The sequence below is a fragment of the Hemicordylus capensis genome, chromosome 10 (genome assembly GCF_027244095.1).
Source record: "Hemicordylus capensis ecotype Gifberg chromosome 10, rHemCap1.1.pri, whole genome shotgun sequence".
Taxonomy (NCBI): domain Eukaryota; kingdom Metazoa; phylum Chordata; class Lepidosauria; order Squamata; family Cordylidae; genus Hemicordylus; species Hemicordylus capensis.
In genome coordinates this window covers 23,630,601-23,644,115 of record NC_069666.1, presented here as the reverse complement: position 1 = coordinate 23,644,115, position 13,515 = coordinate 23,630,601, and the positions used below count along the sequence as shown (strand labels likewise).

At 43.6% G+C, this 13,515-nt stretch overlaps 2 protein-coding genes across 8 annotated transcripts in view; one reads left to right on the top strand and one right to left on the bottom strand.

The window, feature by feature from the left end:
* Positions 1-795, bottom strand: part of ACSBG1 (acyl-CoA synthetase bubblegum family member 1) — a 54,657-nt gene extending 53,862 nt beyond the window's left edge. The window contains exons 1-2 of one of the 2 annotated variants that reach the window (XM_053272926.1): positions 753-795; positions 370-637 (exon numbers count right to left, since the gene is read on the bottom strand). In XM_053272926.1, the coding sequence (XP_053128901.1) occupies positions 370-464 (95 nt within the window). In that variant the 5' untranslated portion in view covers positions 465-637; positions 753-795. Of the gene's footprint in view, positions 1-369 lie in introns of both variants that reach the window. The other variant, XM_053272924.1, reaches the window with a different exon arrangement.
* DNAJA4 (DnaJ heat shock protein family (Hsp40) member A4) overlaps positions 1-13,515 on the top strand; it is a 32,920-nt gene that overhangs the window by 4,461 nt on the left and 14,944 nt on the right. Inside the window, exons 1-7 of one of the 6 annotated variants that reach the window (XM_053272930.1) lie at positions 4,289-4,424; positions 5,792-5,909; positions 5,984-6,121; positions 10,066-10,246; positions 11,464-11,568; positions 12,142-12,369; positions 12,958-13,188. In XM_053272930.1, the coding sequence (XP_053128905.1) occupies positions 5,990-6,121; positions 10,066-10,246; positions 11,464-11,568; positions 12,142-12,369; positions 12,958-13,188 (877 nt within the window). In that variant the 5' untranslated portion in view covers positions 4,289-4,424; positions 5,792-5,909; positions 5,984-5,989. Of the gene's footprint in view, positions 1-4,266; positions 4,425-5,791; positions 5,910-5,983; positions 6,122-7,926; positions 8,026-10,065; positions 10,247-11,463; positions 11,569-12,141; positions 12,370-12,957; positions 13,189-13,307; positions 13,443-13,515 lie in introns of those variants that run through there. The other 5 variants (XR_008311504.1, XM_053272929.1, XM_053272931.1 and 2 more) reach the window with 5 other exon arrangements.

Below are 13,515 nucleotides of genomic sequence, written 5' to 3'. Positions count from 1 at the left end.
TTAACCTTCGAGACTGATAAAACAGCATGGCAAATAAGGGGAATAAGGCACGGGTTCTTAAACCTGGGTCACCGGATGTTGCTGATCTATGCTCAAAGACCAATGGGGCTGGGGATGATGGGAGTTGTAGTTCAACAACAGGAGGGCAAAGTTTGCCCTCCCCTCTCTAATATAAGGCATACAAAGGAGATATTAGCCCACCATGCTAAATTACAATGCAAAGCCATTCTTAGCAGCAAATAATTCTTGAATATTATTGATCCAGTATTCCAAAAGACATTACCCTATTTCTATAGACTCTGTCTCCCCACATTTCCGCCTACTTTTTAACTTAAAAGATCTCTAAGGATTCAATCCAATCGTAAGTACCTAGGAATCCAGCAATGGAGGCCAGCAATATCCAGGCCTATGGCGACCACTCTCCGTCCCGAGAGGACTCTTCTGGCCAAGAAAAGGGAGAACATGATGATGATGATGATGATGATGAAAAAGGCAAAGGCAATTCAAGGAAAAATGCAAAGTAAAAAGACAAAGATTCTCCAGAGCAAGATGTCTCTTGGAACACGGAGGAATCTGCATAGGTGCCTAATCTCTCGGCCTTTTATAGATTTCCCTCTGCTGGGAGTGTTCCTTCTTCCTTTAAAGATGGAGAAGAAAGCCCAACATTATCTCACTTTCAGGAGGATAAGATACCATCAAGTTCCCAGTACCCATTTTTGTAGTTTCTTGCCCCCAAAACCTGTTTTATCTACCCAGAGAGGGAATTCTTCAGACTGAAAGTGCAAGTCCAACATCTTGGCCATGTTCCCCGACCTTGGTATGAGCTTGTCGGGTACGTCTTGGGAAGAACATCATCTGTTATCACCAATGTTCTCAAGCTGCAGAACATCCAGCTATGCTGCTCCTTGCTGTTTGGAGCTGCCCAGCATCTCCCACTGGATCTCGGACAGAGGTCGTGCATCCTGAACGTTCAAACTCTGGTTCATAACAACTAGGCTTGGGTTCATTTTGGTTCACCAGGTTTCCTTCAGAACTAGGTTTGAAAACAGTTGAACTAGGTTTGAAAAAGACGTTTCTTACAACAGCTTGTCAAAAATTCAATCAACAGGAATATGACTTAAGCCAGGGGTAAACTTGGGCCCCGAGATTTTGTCAGACTACAATTCCCATCACCCCCAGCCACACTGGATGATGGGACTTGTAGTCCATCAAAATCTCGAGGCCCAGGTTTGAGAACCCCTGGCTTAAGTCGTACAGCTAGGGTAAAGTTGTGCCGTCGAGTCGTTGTTGATCCTGGTGCCCACAGAGCCCTGTGGTTTTCTTTGGTAGAATCCTGGAGGGGTTTCCCATTATCTTCTCCTGTGCAGTATGAGATGATACCTTTCAGCATCTTCCTATATTGCTGCTGCCCAATATTGGTGTTTCCCATACCAGCGGGGATTTGAACCAGCAACCTCTGGCTCCCTAGGCAAGTTACTTCCCTGCTGCTCCATTGATTGATTGATTGATTGATTAAGTGCCGTCAAATTGGTGTCAACTCTTAGAGACTACATAGAGAGATTCTCTTCAGAATGATCTGTCTAACTTGGCCTTTAAGGTCTCTCAGTGCTGTGCCATTACAGCTAGAGTATATTCTCCACCTAAAACTGTGAAGCTTCAATTTCTTACTAATTCCCTGTTCTGGGGGCAGGGTGTGTTTGTGTGTGTGTTTAAATTTGGCTTTTACATGCAAGAGCGGCTGCAGGTCCTCTCTTTTTCCATACACTAGCATGACAAAATGATGAAAGCTTTTTCAAATCTGAAGGTTTTACCTTACCTGGAATAAGACTGCCTCTGAGGGGGCAATGGGGCGTGGATATGAAATACATAGGAACATAGGAAGCTGCCTTCCACTGAGTCAGACTCTTGGTCCATCTAGCTTAGTATTGTCTACACAGACTGCCAGCGGGTTCTCCGAGGTTGCAGGCAGGAGTTAGGGGTTTGCACAGAACAGGCTGGTCCAGTTCAGTTCGAGTCTGGATTGGATCTGAACTGGACCGGGCCAGTTCAGTCCGGCACCACCTCGAACCCCCCATTCAGTTCGCGGGGAGGGGGAGGTCCGTAAACATTTTTTAAAAATTAAAAAAAATTCTTTCTTACCCCCTCTGGGGGAGTTGTTGGAGGTGGCAGTGGGGGTCAGCAGAAGTTCCCTCCCCGCCTCCCCCCAGTGGCCTCCCTTGATGCCCATACCGGTCGGCCGGCTCTTTGTCATGCAGAGGCCAATTGCACAGGCACAGTGGCCTCCAAAATGGCTGCCGTGCCGGAGGGGAAAGACCCGAATTGGCCGAAGAGCCAGACAGACATTTTTTTTTTAGCAATGTCCACGAACCCCCTGAACAGTTGGGGGGTGCTTGGTTCGGGATCGGACTGAACAGGGGAATGGTCGAACCGAACTGGTTCCACCTCAAACACTCTTCAACATCAAACGACATTTGCACATCCCTAGCTGGAGTCTCTCTCAGCCCTATCTTGGAGATGCTGCCAGGGAGGGAACTTGGAACCTTCTGCATGTATGCAGGCAGATGTTCTTCCCAGAGCAGCCCCTCGCAGAGTCGACAACGACCTTGGAGAGTTATTACCAGTCGGTGTAAACACTAATAAGCTAGATGGACTAATGGTCTGACTCTGTAGAAGGCAGCTTCCTATGTTCCTGTCCTTGGCCTTTGACGCAGGGAAAGCATAACATGAAATGTTGCATCATATCAACCAAACAAGTCTTAACCAAGCATTAAGAATTATGTTAATTATATGTACATTTGTGATCCTGTTGTAATATTTGTTTCATCCTCTTGATACTTTAAGTTCTATTTACACAATTAGAAGCATATTTATGTAGTGACTTTTCTATAAAACGTGTGTGAACTGTTGTCTAGATGCATGTGTAGGATATTACAAGATATACTGCTTCTAAATGGAAGCCCTTGAGATGTGGTGTCTCAGAAGAATACTCAAGATTAAATGGACCAGCAGAACAACAAATGAAGAAGTACTTCAAAAAGCAAAAACACCTAACCCTAACCCTAAACAAATAATACAGACAATCAAGAGATGTAAACTAGAGTATTGTGGACACATCCTCGGAGGAGTAAAATATCAAATACCACAACTCATGCTAGAAGGAACGCTAGCAGGAAAAGTTTCAAGAGGAAGGAGGAGGAAGGAATGGATGGATGACCTGAAAGAATGGCTAGAAATGGTCACAGAAAATATCACCCAAGATTCTGGGGGAAGTTGGCGGCCAGCAAAAGCCAATCGGAGAAGGCACACGGGGAGAGCGAGAGACGGTAATTTCTAGACTCTTGGCCTGAAGCGGGTCTAGAGCAGGTCCTGGGGGGGCAGAGCCCAAAGGTGGGCCGCAGCCCAGCAGTTCTTGGTGGGGCAAGCAAAGCACTGTGGTTGGGGTGGGTGCAGGTCAGAGCCCAGAGCCTGGCAGTGCTTTTTGGCAGGTCTGGGAGTGAAACCCATTGCAAAAGAGATTTATTCACCTAAGGCAGGGGGTTTCCAACTTTGGGTGTTGCTTGGGACTACAACTAGTTGGCTTGGGATGATGTGAACAGCAGTCCAGCAGAATCTTCCCCAAGGCTGGGGGTCTCCTGCTTTTTATTCGAAAAGGCTTACTCTGAAGTAACTGCTGTGGGCATCGGATCGGAGCCCAGAAGAGGCTTTGCTTGGGGAAAGAACAGGAGCGAAATTTATTTATTATTTATTTATTTAAAATATTTATACCCCGCCCCTCCAGTGCACTACTGCTCGGGGCGGCTCACAACAATAAATAAAATAAAATAAAATTTAAAAAAGCTTTAAAATATACAAAAGAATAAAAAACTTTGCATAACAATTGCAACTTTGCTTTTACTTTATTTGTTTTGTAAGTGACTGCGTCCTGACTACACGCATTTCCTTTCCGCGGGGCTGGCGCGTGAGCTCAGGAGGAAGCGCAAGAGGAGAGGAGGAGCTCGGCCCAAGGGGCGGGGGCTCGAATCCCTAGGCCCCGCCCCCTGACAGCTTGCAGCGCTGTCGCTTAGCAACGCCTCGCGTCCTAGGCGGGCTTCTTTCTGCCCCACGCGCGCGCTGGCGTGTAGGCGGAGCCTCACCTAGCCCCGCCTTTCGTAAACGGGGATTGGCTATCCCGCTCCCGAGTCCCACGCAGCGGCTGCCGGGGAGCCGAGGCTGGCCCCAGACTCTTCCAGAGCCTTCCGTGACGTCATGGCGGCGGCGTTCCAGAAAGTTCGTGGCTGCCGCTATAAAAGGCTCGGAGCCGGCGGGCGCCGCGCCAACATTCGGCGGCAGGCAGGAGGCGCGCGCGGCGGGAGGAGGCGGAGGGCGGTTTGGCTGGCCGAGGCGGGGAGCCCACCGGGAGCCGGGAGGAGCCCCCCTGAGGAAACGTAAATAATGTTGACTTTGCTATTTGTTGTGGTCTGGCTGGCAAAGTTCGTTATTATGTTATTGTATTTGCTGTTAATAACATTATAATCCTTAATACTGATATAATTATCCTTGGTCCTGGTACGTCATCACGTCCTACAAGAAGAAGAAAAAGAATCCTTAATGTTGTTATAATATTAGTGATAGTAGTTATATTTATAATTTCAAGCCTTTAGATAATGCTAATTTAAACCATTTGTTATGGTCTGGTTGGCAAAATTCATTATTTTATTTTATTTACTACTAATAGCATTATAATATGTAATAATATAATCCTTGATAATAATATAACACTATTATAATAGCATTATAATTCATAATAATACAATCCTTAATAATAATATATTAATAGTAGTCATGTTTATGATTTCAAGACTATTTTTTATAAAGCTGTATTGTTAATAGATATCAACAATATTGCTAGTTATTAATAACACCTGAGGAAAATCCCTCAAAGTAGCCCCACTGAAATGAAAAGGACCAGTTGAGGAACTTCCAAATGGGGACCCCTTGGAGTCCTTTTGCTCCTCATGTCAGCCAGTGAAGTTCATACCAGTGGTCGGATATTGTGCTCGGATTTCTCAGGAAACTGGATTAATATTAATGTGTTTGGAGCAGGGAGGAGGCTTCATGCAGATCTAGGGAAGTTGTCTTTGGAAATAAATTATTTATGCTAACATTGACAGTGGAATGCCTCTAAATGCTTGAAACTGACATTGAAATTGAAACTCCTCTTAATACTTTGGAGTTTCCCTCTTTTTTGGGGGGGGGGAAGCACCACTGTATTTACCTTAATAGAAGATGATGCTGAATTTAACCCACTTAAAAGTACATGTTATCCTTTACCTGAAAAGAAGACTCTTTTGGGGACCAAGGGCAGTGACTTTGTGGCTGAGGCTTTGGCTTGGGAACTGTCTGATTCACGGTTCCATCTCTTAGTCAGTAAGCTAAGAATAACCCCCTACACCTGTAAGACAAGTGTTCCAAGTGTTGTCTTGTTACAACAGCTTTATAATGTATGTCAGTTTTATTACCCCTGAAGTCTAAAGAGGGCATGCATCCCTATATCTGAGATGACTTGTACACAATTTAAGTAAGTGAAGTGCCCCTCTCCCCCGCATGCAGAAAACTTTAATAGTTTATCCACAACTGAAACATGGTTCAGCAATTTGCCTGGGTGCACCAGTTAGTCTCCTGAAAGCAACATTGAAACTTTTTTTTTTAATGAGCAAGCTTTCTTGTTTGGATGGAAAAGGGTTAGCAGCATTAAGGCAAGGTGTAAATAGAAATGTTTGCCATTTATATAGTTTGCTTATTTTGTTCATAGTAAACATTCAAAGCACATCATCTTTACTCTGATCCTGCGAGGTAGATCGTTATTATCCCCATTTTAAACCTGTTCAGTAACTTCAACAACCCTGGTAGGAAGCTTTGTTCCAGAAAAGGTAAATTCTTAAGCATGTGGGGGAAATTTGAAACCAACAAATGCTGTCCTCTAACAACTTCTTCTTGTCTTCAGGCCACCATGGTGAAAGAAACGGGCTACTATGACATCCTGGGTGTGAAGCCCGGTGCCAGTTCGGATGAGATCAAGCGTGCATACCGCAAGCTGGCGCTGAAGTTCCACCCTGACAAGAACCCTAGCGAGGGCGAGCGGGTATGGGCTGGGTAAACCAAGGTTCTGGGGAAACTAGGTGTTCTATAAAAATAAACTTGTGTTCTGTTCCTTTTATTAATTTTAAAACCAAAGCCACAATTGCATACTACAGGCCAGGAAAGAGTAAATAATGTGCATTTGTGCCTTAACAGACATGTATATTCCTGTTTGGGTGCTCAAGGCCAGCCCACAACAGTTGGTGATTCCTGAAAAGGAACATTCAAATCAGTCTTCCCTCACACTAATGCATGTGGGGCACAGTCCACAGAGAAGACTTGCTATTTCTGAACAGTTGTACTGCTCCTGTTCATTTGAGGGATGATCATATGGGAGGGCTTCTTGGTGGATTGGGCCCCATGAGTCGGATCAGTCTTGTACCCCATTCAGCTTTATGGTGGTCAAAGTATACTGCCTCATCTTGACTTAATAGTATACTGCCTCATCTTGACTTAATAGTATACTGCCTCATCTTGACTTAATAGTATACTGCCTCATCTTGACTTAATAGTATACTGCCTCATCTTGACTTAATAGTATACTGCCTCATCTTGACTTAATAGTTTGAACTCCTGAATCAACCTAGTTGTGGCCAGTAGGCAGGCTTTGTTTGTTATGGTAAGCTTACTAAGAAGGGTGGGATTCTGAAGCCATGTCAGGTCAGCTATTGTAGGCTGTTGGAAATAAAAAAAGGAGCAGGAGCATATGAAATATATGTGCTACTCAGGTGTGACCAGTGTACCTCCAGGGTTTGTTGGGGATGGGTGATAGTAGTTGCAGAACATGCAATATATTTTGAAGGGAGTGTGAACTGTGGACTGGTATCAGGGTCCCTTCCACTGTGGGAAGTCTGAAGAGGATGAGGGAAATCTGAGTCAGGTGTGGTGTTTCTGAGAACATGGACTTGCAGCTGGCTCAAGGGTTAGACAGCTCAAACAAATGCTGTCCAAAAAACCCAAATGGCAGAATGTCAAGCCAAGACCCTGCAAAATGGGCAACATGTGCTCTGTGGGAGTGAAGGGATGCTGGGTAATGTAGTCTTGCTCTGTACATAACCATTAGACAACTGAGAAAGAGATATTGCGGCTTTGAGTATACAAGCAGCATCCCTGAACTGCCTATTCTGTACATTAGTTATTTCTGGTTCAGGTGTGTATGTAAAAAAACAAACACCCTGAAGCAGCAATTTGCTGCTTTTAAAAATCCATTAGGTGTGAAATAGGCTGCAGTGCTATTTCACACATCAGAAAGATGCTAAACTGCTCCTTTAACCCCCCGCCCCAAAGTTCTGTAGTACTTTACTGTTGGACATCCAACTCCAAAAGCAAAATGCAGCTGGGGGAATAATGTCTTGTCATATGAGACACAGCAGTCCTGGCCAATTCTACCAGGGCCATTTAGTGTTTGAATACTACAGTTTACCAATTATATAAGCAGCAGAAAAACTGAGAAGGGGGAGGGATGTACAATACAGTACATTCTTCTTTGTGAACAGGCTGGGAGATTCTTTAACTCGCACAGGCAAAAAAGCAGAATTGAAGAAGTGCATAAAAGTTCCAAGGGTCCTACTCTAGAAGCAGGTGCACTCTGTTCGTTAATGTAGAGTGCTGACACATGAAACATGGAGTAGGAGAGAAATGGATCTTTTTATGTCCTTGCATTTGCCATTATGAAAACCTTTGCTGCTGCCAGAAGTGGCTAGTTTTTTGTATTCAGAAAAGGGTCTTGGATTTGGGAAATGGGAAAGTTTGTTTGTAGTTTCTGCCCTGAATACAGAGTTCCATTCCTGGGTTTTCTTTTCACTCTAGGATGACCAAGAAAGAGAACAATGAGATTCATTTGTGACATACTTGGGGGTAGAGATGCAACCAGTCCCCTGTCACAAACACTGGAGTTACCAGAGGAAGGTGAAAGGTTTAGCTCTCCCCTAACTGGCCTTAAGTTTCTCTTAACTAAGCAAATTACAGCAGTTTTCATACTTAATTGAATAAAGCATTGCACTTGAGTAGTACTGAGTGGGAGCAAAACCCCCATGACTGTTGGTAAGTGGCATCGTGTGTGCTGCCAGGGGCCCTTGCAATATAGATGTCTTGCCTTGCCCATCTTAATGACTGGCATTTTGCTTAAAAACCACCAAATAAAATTACAGTAAAAACTCAGCAAACTTAAGAGGAGACAAGACCCATTAAAACATAAAAGCCTGCTTTGAAAGCCAGATCTCTACCTGCCTTTTAAAATTATTGGGAGAGACTGAGGTATGGGGACAGCATTCAAAGCCTGGGGCCGTGACCAAGAAGGCCCTGTCCCACGCATGACAATCAAGCCTCCCTCCATGTCAGATTGTGGAGCTGATGATCTTGTCAGGCAGGCAGAAACTGAGTGGATGGTCCTTCAGGTACCCAGTGTCCATAGAAATGTGGGAAGCTGCTATATACCAAGTCATACCCTTGATCCATCTAGCTCACTATTGTCTACACGGACTGGCAGTGGCTTTTCCAAGGTTGCAGGCAGGAGTCTCTCTCTCAGCCCTATCCAGAGATTCCGGGGAGGGAACTTGGAACCTTCTGCATGGCAGCCCCATCCCCGAAGGGGGATACAGGAGAACTCCTTTATTTGTGGAGGTTCTGTTCTGCCGGCGGGGGGGGGGTGCGGATAGTTCCTGGACTGTCAAAAATAAGTGTCCCCACCCAAAATAATGCTCCCAAGTAGTCCACTGCTCTGTGAATTGGCTGAAAATGAGTTGTTTTTGACCCTCTCTTTTTGAAAGCTATAAAATGGTGGCCAGAAATTACCTCTGAGGTCGTTTCCAGCCACCCGCCACCCATGGATTCTCGGGTTTAACCCTTCCCTCTCCCCCTTTGCATGTATACTGAGGTAGGATGCTAGACTGCGGATACATAAAATGGTGAGTGCTAAACCCACGAATAGCGAGGTCCTCCTGTATCTTGCAGTGCTCACATGTCATCTCCCATTCAAATGCAAACCAGGGTGGACCCTACTTAGCAAAGGGGACAATTCATGCTTACTTTAAAGGTCAAAATCAACACCTTGAATTGGACCCAGGACCAACTGGGTGCATGGGAGTGGGTGTGCTCTTCATTGGTTCCCATTAGGTTCTGAAAGTCAGACGACGCAGGTTACAGTTGACCAAACAGCCGCTAAAGGCAAGCAGAACTTATGTACTGTGTGTGTTTGTCTCAGATGTAGTTGAGGACACTCGCAGCAGGTTTATCCTTCAGGTCTCCCATGGAGACCTTTGTTTTGCAAAAGGTAGTCGCCTCTTTAAGAGAAAGTTAAGTTTTTCTCATAGTGCTTTTATGTTAGGGGCAAAATCTTTTCCTTGGTGTCTCAATGGCAGACTTTTACTAATTCAGCCCAGTGACTGTTGGTGTCACCCTTGGGTTTATTTTTAGTCTGAGCCTTTTGTGAGGGACAAGGAACCATTTTCCTATTCTTTTTGTTCTGTGTAAGCTGCTTGTGTTGAATATATAAATATTTTTAATAACAATAAAAGGAACCCCACTGAAATGTACTGTGCTACCCAACCCCCAGTTCCTAATAGTCTATCAACAGATGCCCAGTGCAGTCAGTGAGCAACGTTTATTTATGTGGAGAAAGCTGGTTTTAATGTTTGTTTTTTGTAAACCTCTTCAAGGACGTTGGTCAGTTGAGCAATATATAAATATAATAAATACATAAAATGTTGTAGCCATGGTGATAGCTACATTGCTAGTAACTCCTCATTATAGCATTTGGTATGGCTTGATCTTGTATTAACCACACACTAGCAGTACGAACACATTCTAAAATGGGAAGAATACTAACATTGTGTATTGGTGATGTACTCCTAAATCTCTTAACTGATGTTATGATGTTTTCTTAACTGTTTGAATGAAACTTACTATCATTGCTAGCTGGTTACTCAGAGAATCTTTTTCTCTTCATAGTTTAAGCTCATATCCCAGGCTTATGAAGTTCTGTCAGACCCAAAGAAAAGGGAACTCTATGACCAGGGTGGGGAGCAAGCTATTAAAGAAGGAGGCTTAAGTGGCGGCAGTTTCTCTTCACCTATGGACATCTTTGACATGTTCTTTGGTGGTGGAGGCCGAATGAGTAGAGAGAGAAGAGGTATGCATTTATTTAAAAAATTGCATCACTTAAAATTTTAGTGTTTGAGACCCAAAAGTAGAGTGGTGTACTACTGTAACCAAAGCAGAAAGTGTGCAGCATCTGAAGGTTTCAGTTAAGCATGGAAGTACCTGATACAGTCTGAATACAATGTTTCTGTTGCTAGTCAATTCTTCTGGTTGTCCGTTATTACTATCCTGTTGCCTATGTTAGGACTGACATGGTAACAGTGTTGTGAGCCATAGCATTCCTGCAGTAATTCTATATACTGTAGTGTTATCCAAGGCTGTCATTGATAAAGGTTAGATCAGATGACAAAGATCTGGGAGTCAAATAACTAGAGCTGAGAACACACATACCCTAAATCACATAACTTAAGTTGAACCAATCAATTATCTAGTTTCATTTCCATGAAACTCGATTTTGTAGCTTGAGTTCCTTCAGGTTTGGCAGGGTCTGCAGGGGGATTTTTGCAGTTTGCATTCTGTGGTTGAAACCTGAGGGGGCTGGCAATGTGAATACAGTGCATTTGAATTCTGGTGGTCTAGTTTCTGCCTGTGTTCTTTATTTCAGCACTACTTATATCAGGCAGCAGCAATATAGGAAGATGCTGAAAGGCATCATCTCATACTGCGCAGGAGGAGGCAATGGTAAACCCCTCCAGTATTCTACCAAAGACAACCACAGCGCTCTGTGGTCTCCAGGAGTCGACATCGACTCAACGGCACACTTTACCTTTACACATAGTGTAGCTGCTATAACAGGGGAATGGGTATAGGAGTTGGCTGTACAAACTGTGAGATACCACACATTTCTACAAATCTTCCTTTGGCTGCATTTACTTGTAAAAGAAACTGGTCCTTGAGAGAGAGCCATTTCTATATCATGTTTCTTTGCCTGCACTGAGCCAGTGAGGTAAGGGTATGTGATATGATTAAATAAGTGTGAGCTTGATGTTGTTGGGGTATGAAGTGATAACTGTTTAAAATGATAAAACTTGAAAGTAGTAGTAGCTAAAATCAGCGGATTTGGAAAACTAGTTTGGATTAGAAAAACAAAATAGTCATGTTCCAGAAGCACTTCTCTCTCATAAACAGGCACCCATTGTGTGCTACCCAAGGATTTGTTAGGTTTGCAAGTAGGAAGGCTAAAAAAAAAGAGAGAGCCTTCTAAATGATGGTCTTAATACTAAGCATCTAAACTTTTCTTTTGTTAAGGTAAGAATGTTGTACACCAGTTGAGTATATCCCTTGAAGACTTGTATAATGGAGCCACAAGGAAGCTGGCACTTCAGAAGAATGTTATTTGTGGCCAGTGTAAAGGTAATGACTCTGATTAAACAACTGACAGAATTCTTACATAGAAGCTGGACCATGTCCAAAAAATGTTTGGGCGCCCACTCCTGTTCTGTCTGGTGAAAATGTTGAACATTTCATCCAGTGGTATTTTAAGGCACCAGCTGTCTTTGATGCATGTAGCAAGGTTAAATTTGTGGTTGTGACTCATCGGGAGGGGCTTAACACTGGCCACCACCCCATTTGTCCAGCTAACATTGGGAGCATGCTGCAGCTCTCTCCTAGAAAGGGCTACTCAGCATCATTCCATTTGTTATCCCAAACAATATTATAGACCAGGGTTTTTAAAAAGCATCTTAATACTTATGATTCTTCTGGAAGAACGGCGTCTCTTGTTCAGTTTAAAATTACGGTTCTTTTTCAAAGGCTTTTGAAAGAAAAGTATATTTAATAACTAGATTTTATTACTAGCATGGTGAGTGTAAAGTAAATAAACCCCCGGTGAAAACAAGCAGTGATCTTCTTGCTATCTGAAAATATGTGCATTTCCATGACACAAATCAGTATCAAGTTGCTATGTCATTTATCCCCACTTCCCAGGTTATGGTGGAAAGAAAGGAGCTGTTGAAAAGTGCCCTACATGTAAAGGCCGAGGAATGCAGGTGCTCGTTCAGCAGATTGGTCCTGGCATGGTGCAGCAGATCCAGACGGTCTGTCCTGATTGCAAAGGCCAAGGCGAACGGATAAACCCCAAAGATAGATGCTCCACCTGCAGTGGCAACAAGGTGGTTAGAGAGAAGAAGATCATAGAAATTCACATTGACAAAGGTAAAGAATCATAATAGATTATTATTCTCATTAGGTGTCTAAGATTTGGGTCTCAGAGAAGCTGAGTTCATAAAGATGTATAACAATTAGAACGGCTACTCAGTCAACAGACTCTGCGAAGCTCTTCCCTTACTCACATGTTCATCTCTCTGATTCTCTTTGCCACATTATAAAAGTACTTTTGAGAGAGATTGGCCTCTCCCAACTGGGCAAAATGGCATCTTTCAAAGTAACAGGGGGAGAGCAACTATCCGTACTGAGTCTGAGCACAGCTTTCCTTCAGTGGTTCTTGTTGGTGTCAAGTGATTCTTTTTAAAATATGAGCCGTTTGCAGACAGGGAACCTGTCTGGTATCATCATCTCGCTGTTTGCCCTGTAGGAAAGCCACAGGAGCCCACAATAAAATGACAAAACAGCTTCCTGAAAGATAAATAGGTCTTTATTATGGTACTTGACCAGACACCGTTCTCCTGACCATCATAGATTTGAAGATACAGAATGTATTTTGATCATTGTAGCTGGCAATGATGTGACAGATCCTCTGAATTGGTCTGCTGTTTTTGGTGCTAATACTTTCTGCGTCTGTAGGAATGAAAGATGGTCAGAAAATAGTGTTTCACGGAGAAGGTGACCAGGAGCCTGACCTGGAGCCTGGAGATGTCATCATTGTGCTGGACCAGAAGGACCATCCAGTGTTTCAAAGAAGAGGCCAAGACTTAGTTCTGAAAATGAAAATTCAGCTCACAGAGGCTTTGTGTGGCTTCAAAAAGACAATTGATACATTAGATGATAGAGTCCTTGTAATAACATCCAAGCCAGGTAGGTTTGGCATCTAGGTTGCTTTTCAACAAAAGTACAACTTGACACATTAATTTCACACCGTTCAGAGACTGATCAAAATGTGTACAAAGCCTCTTAAATAAATCTTCCATCTTCAGATTTTAAAAACGGCACAGTGTGGGGATGCCTTGAGCATGTCTCTCTCCCGCCCTCCATCCTTCTCCTTTCCGGCTAATTTGATAGAGTTGTAGAGAACTCAAATGCTTGCTGTTCAGTGACTCTTTACTTCAAAGGTTCGTAACCTTTTTGCAGCTATGGATCCCTGGCAGTTGTCGTCCCTTCTATTTTTAAGCCATTGTTTTGACT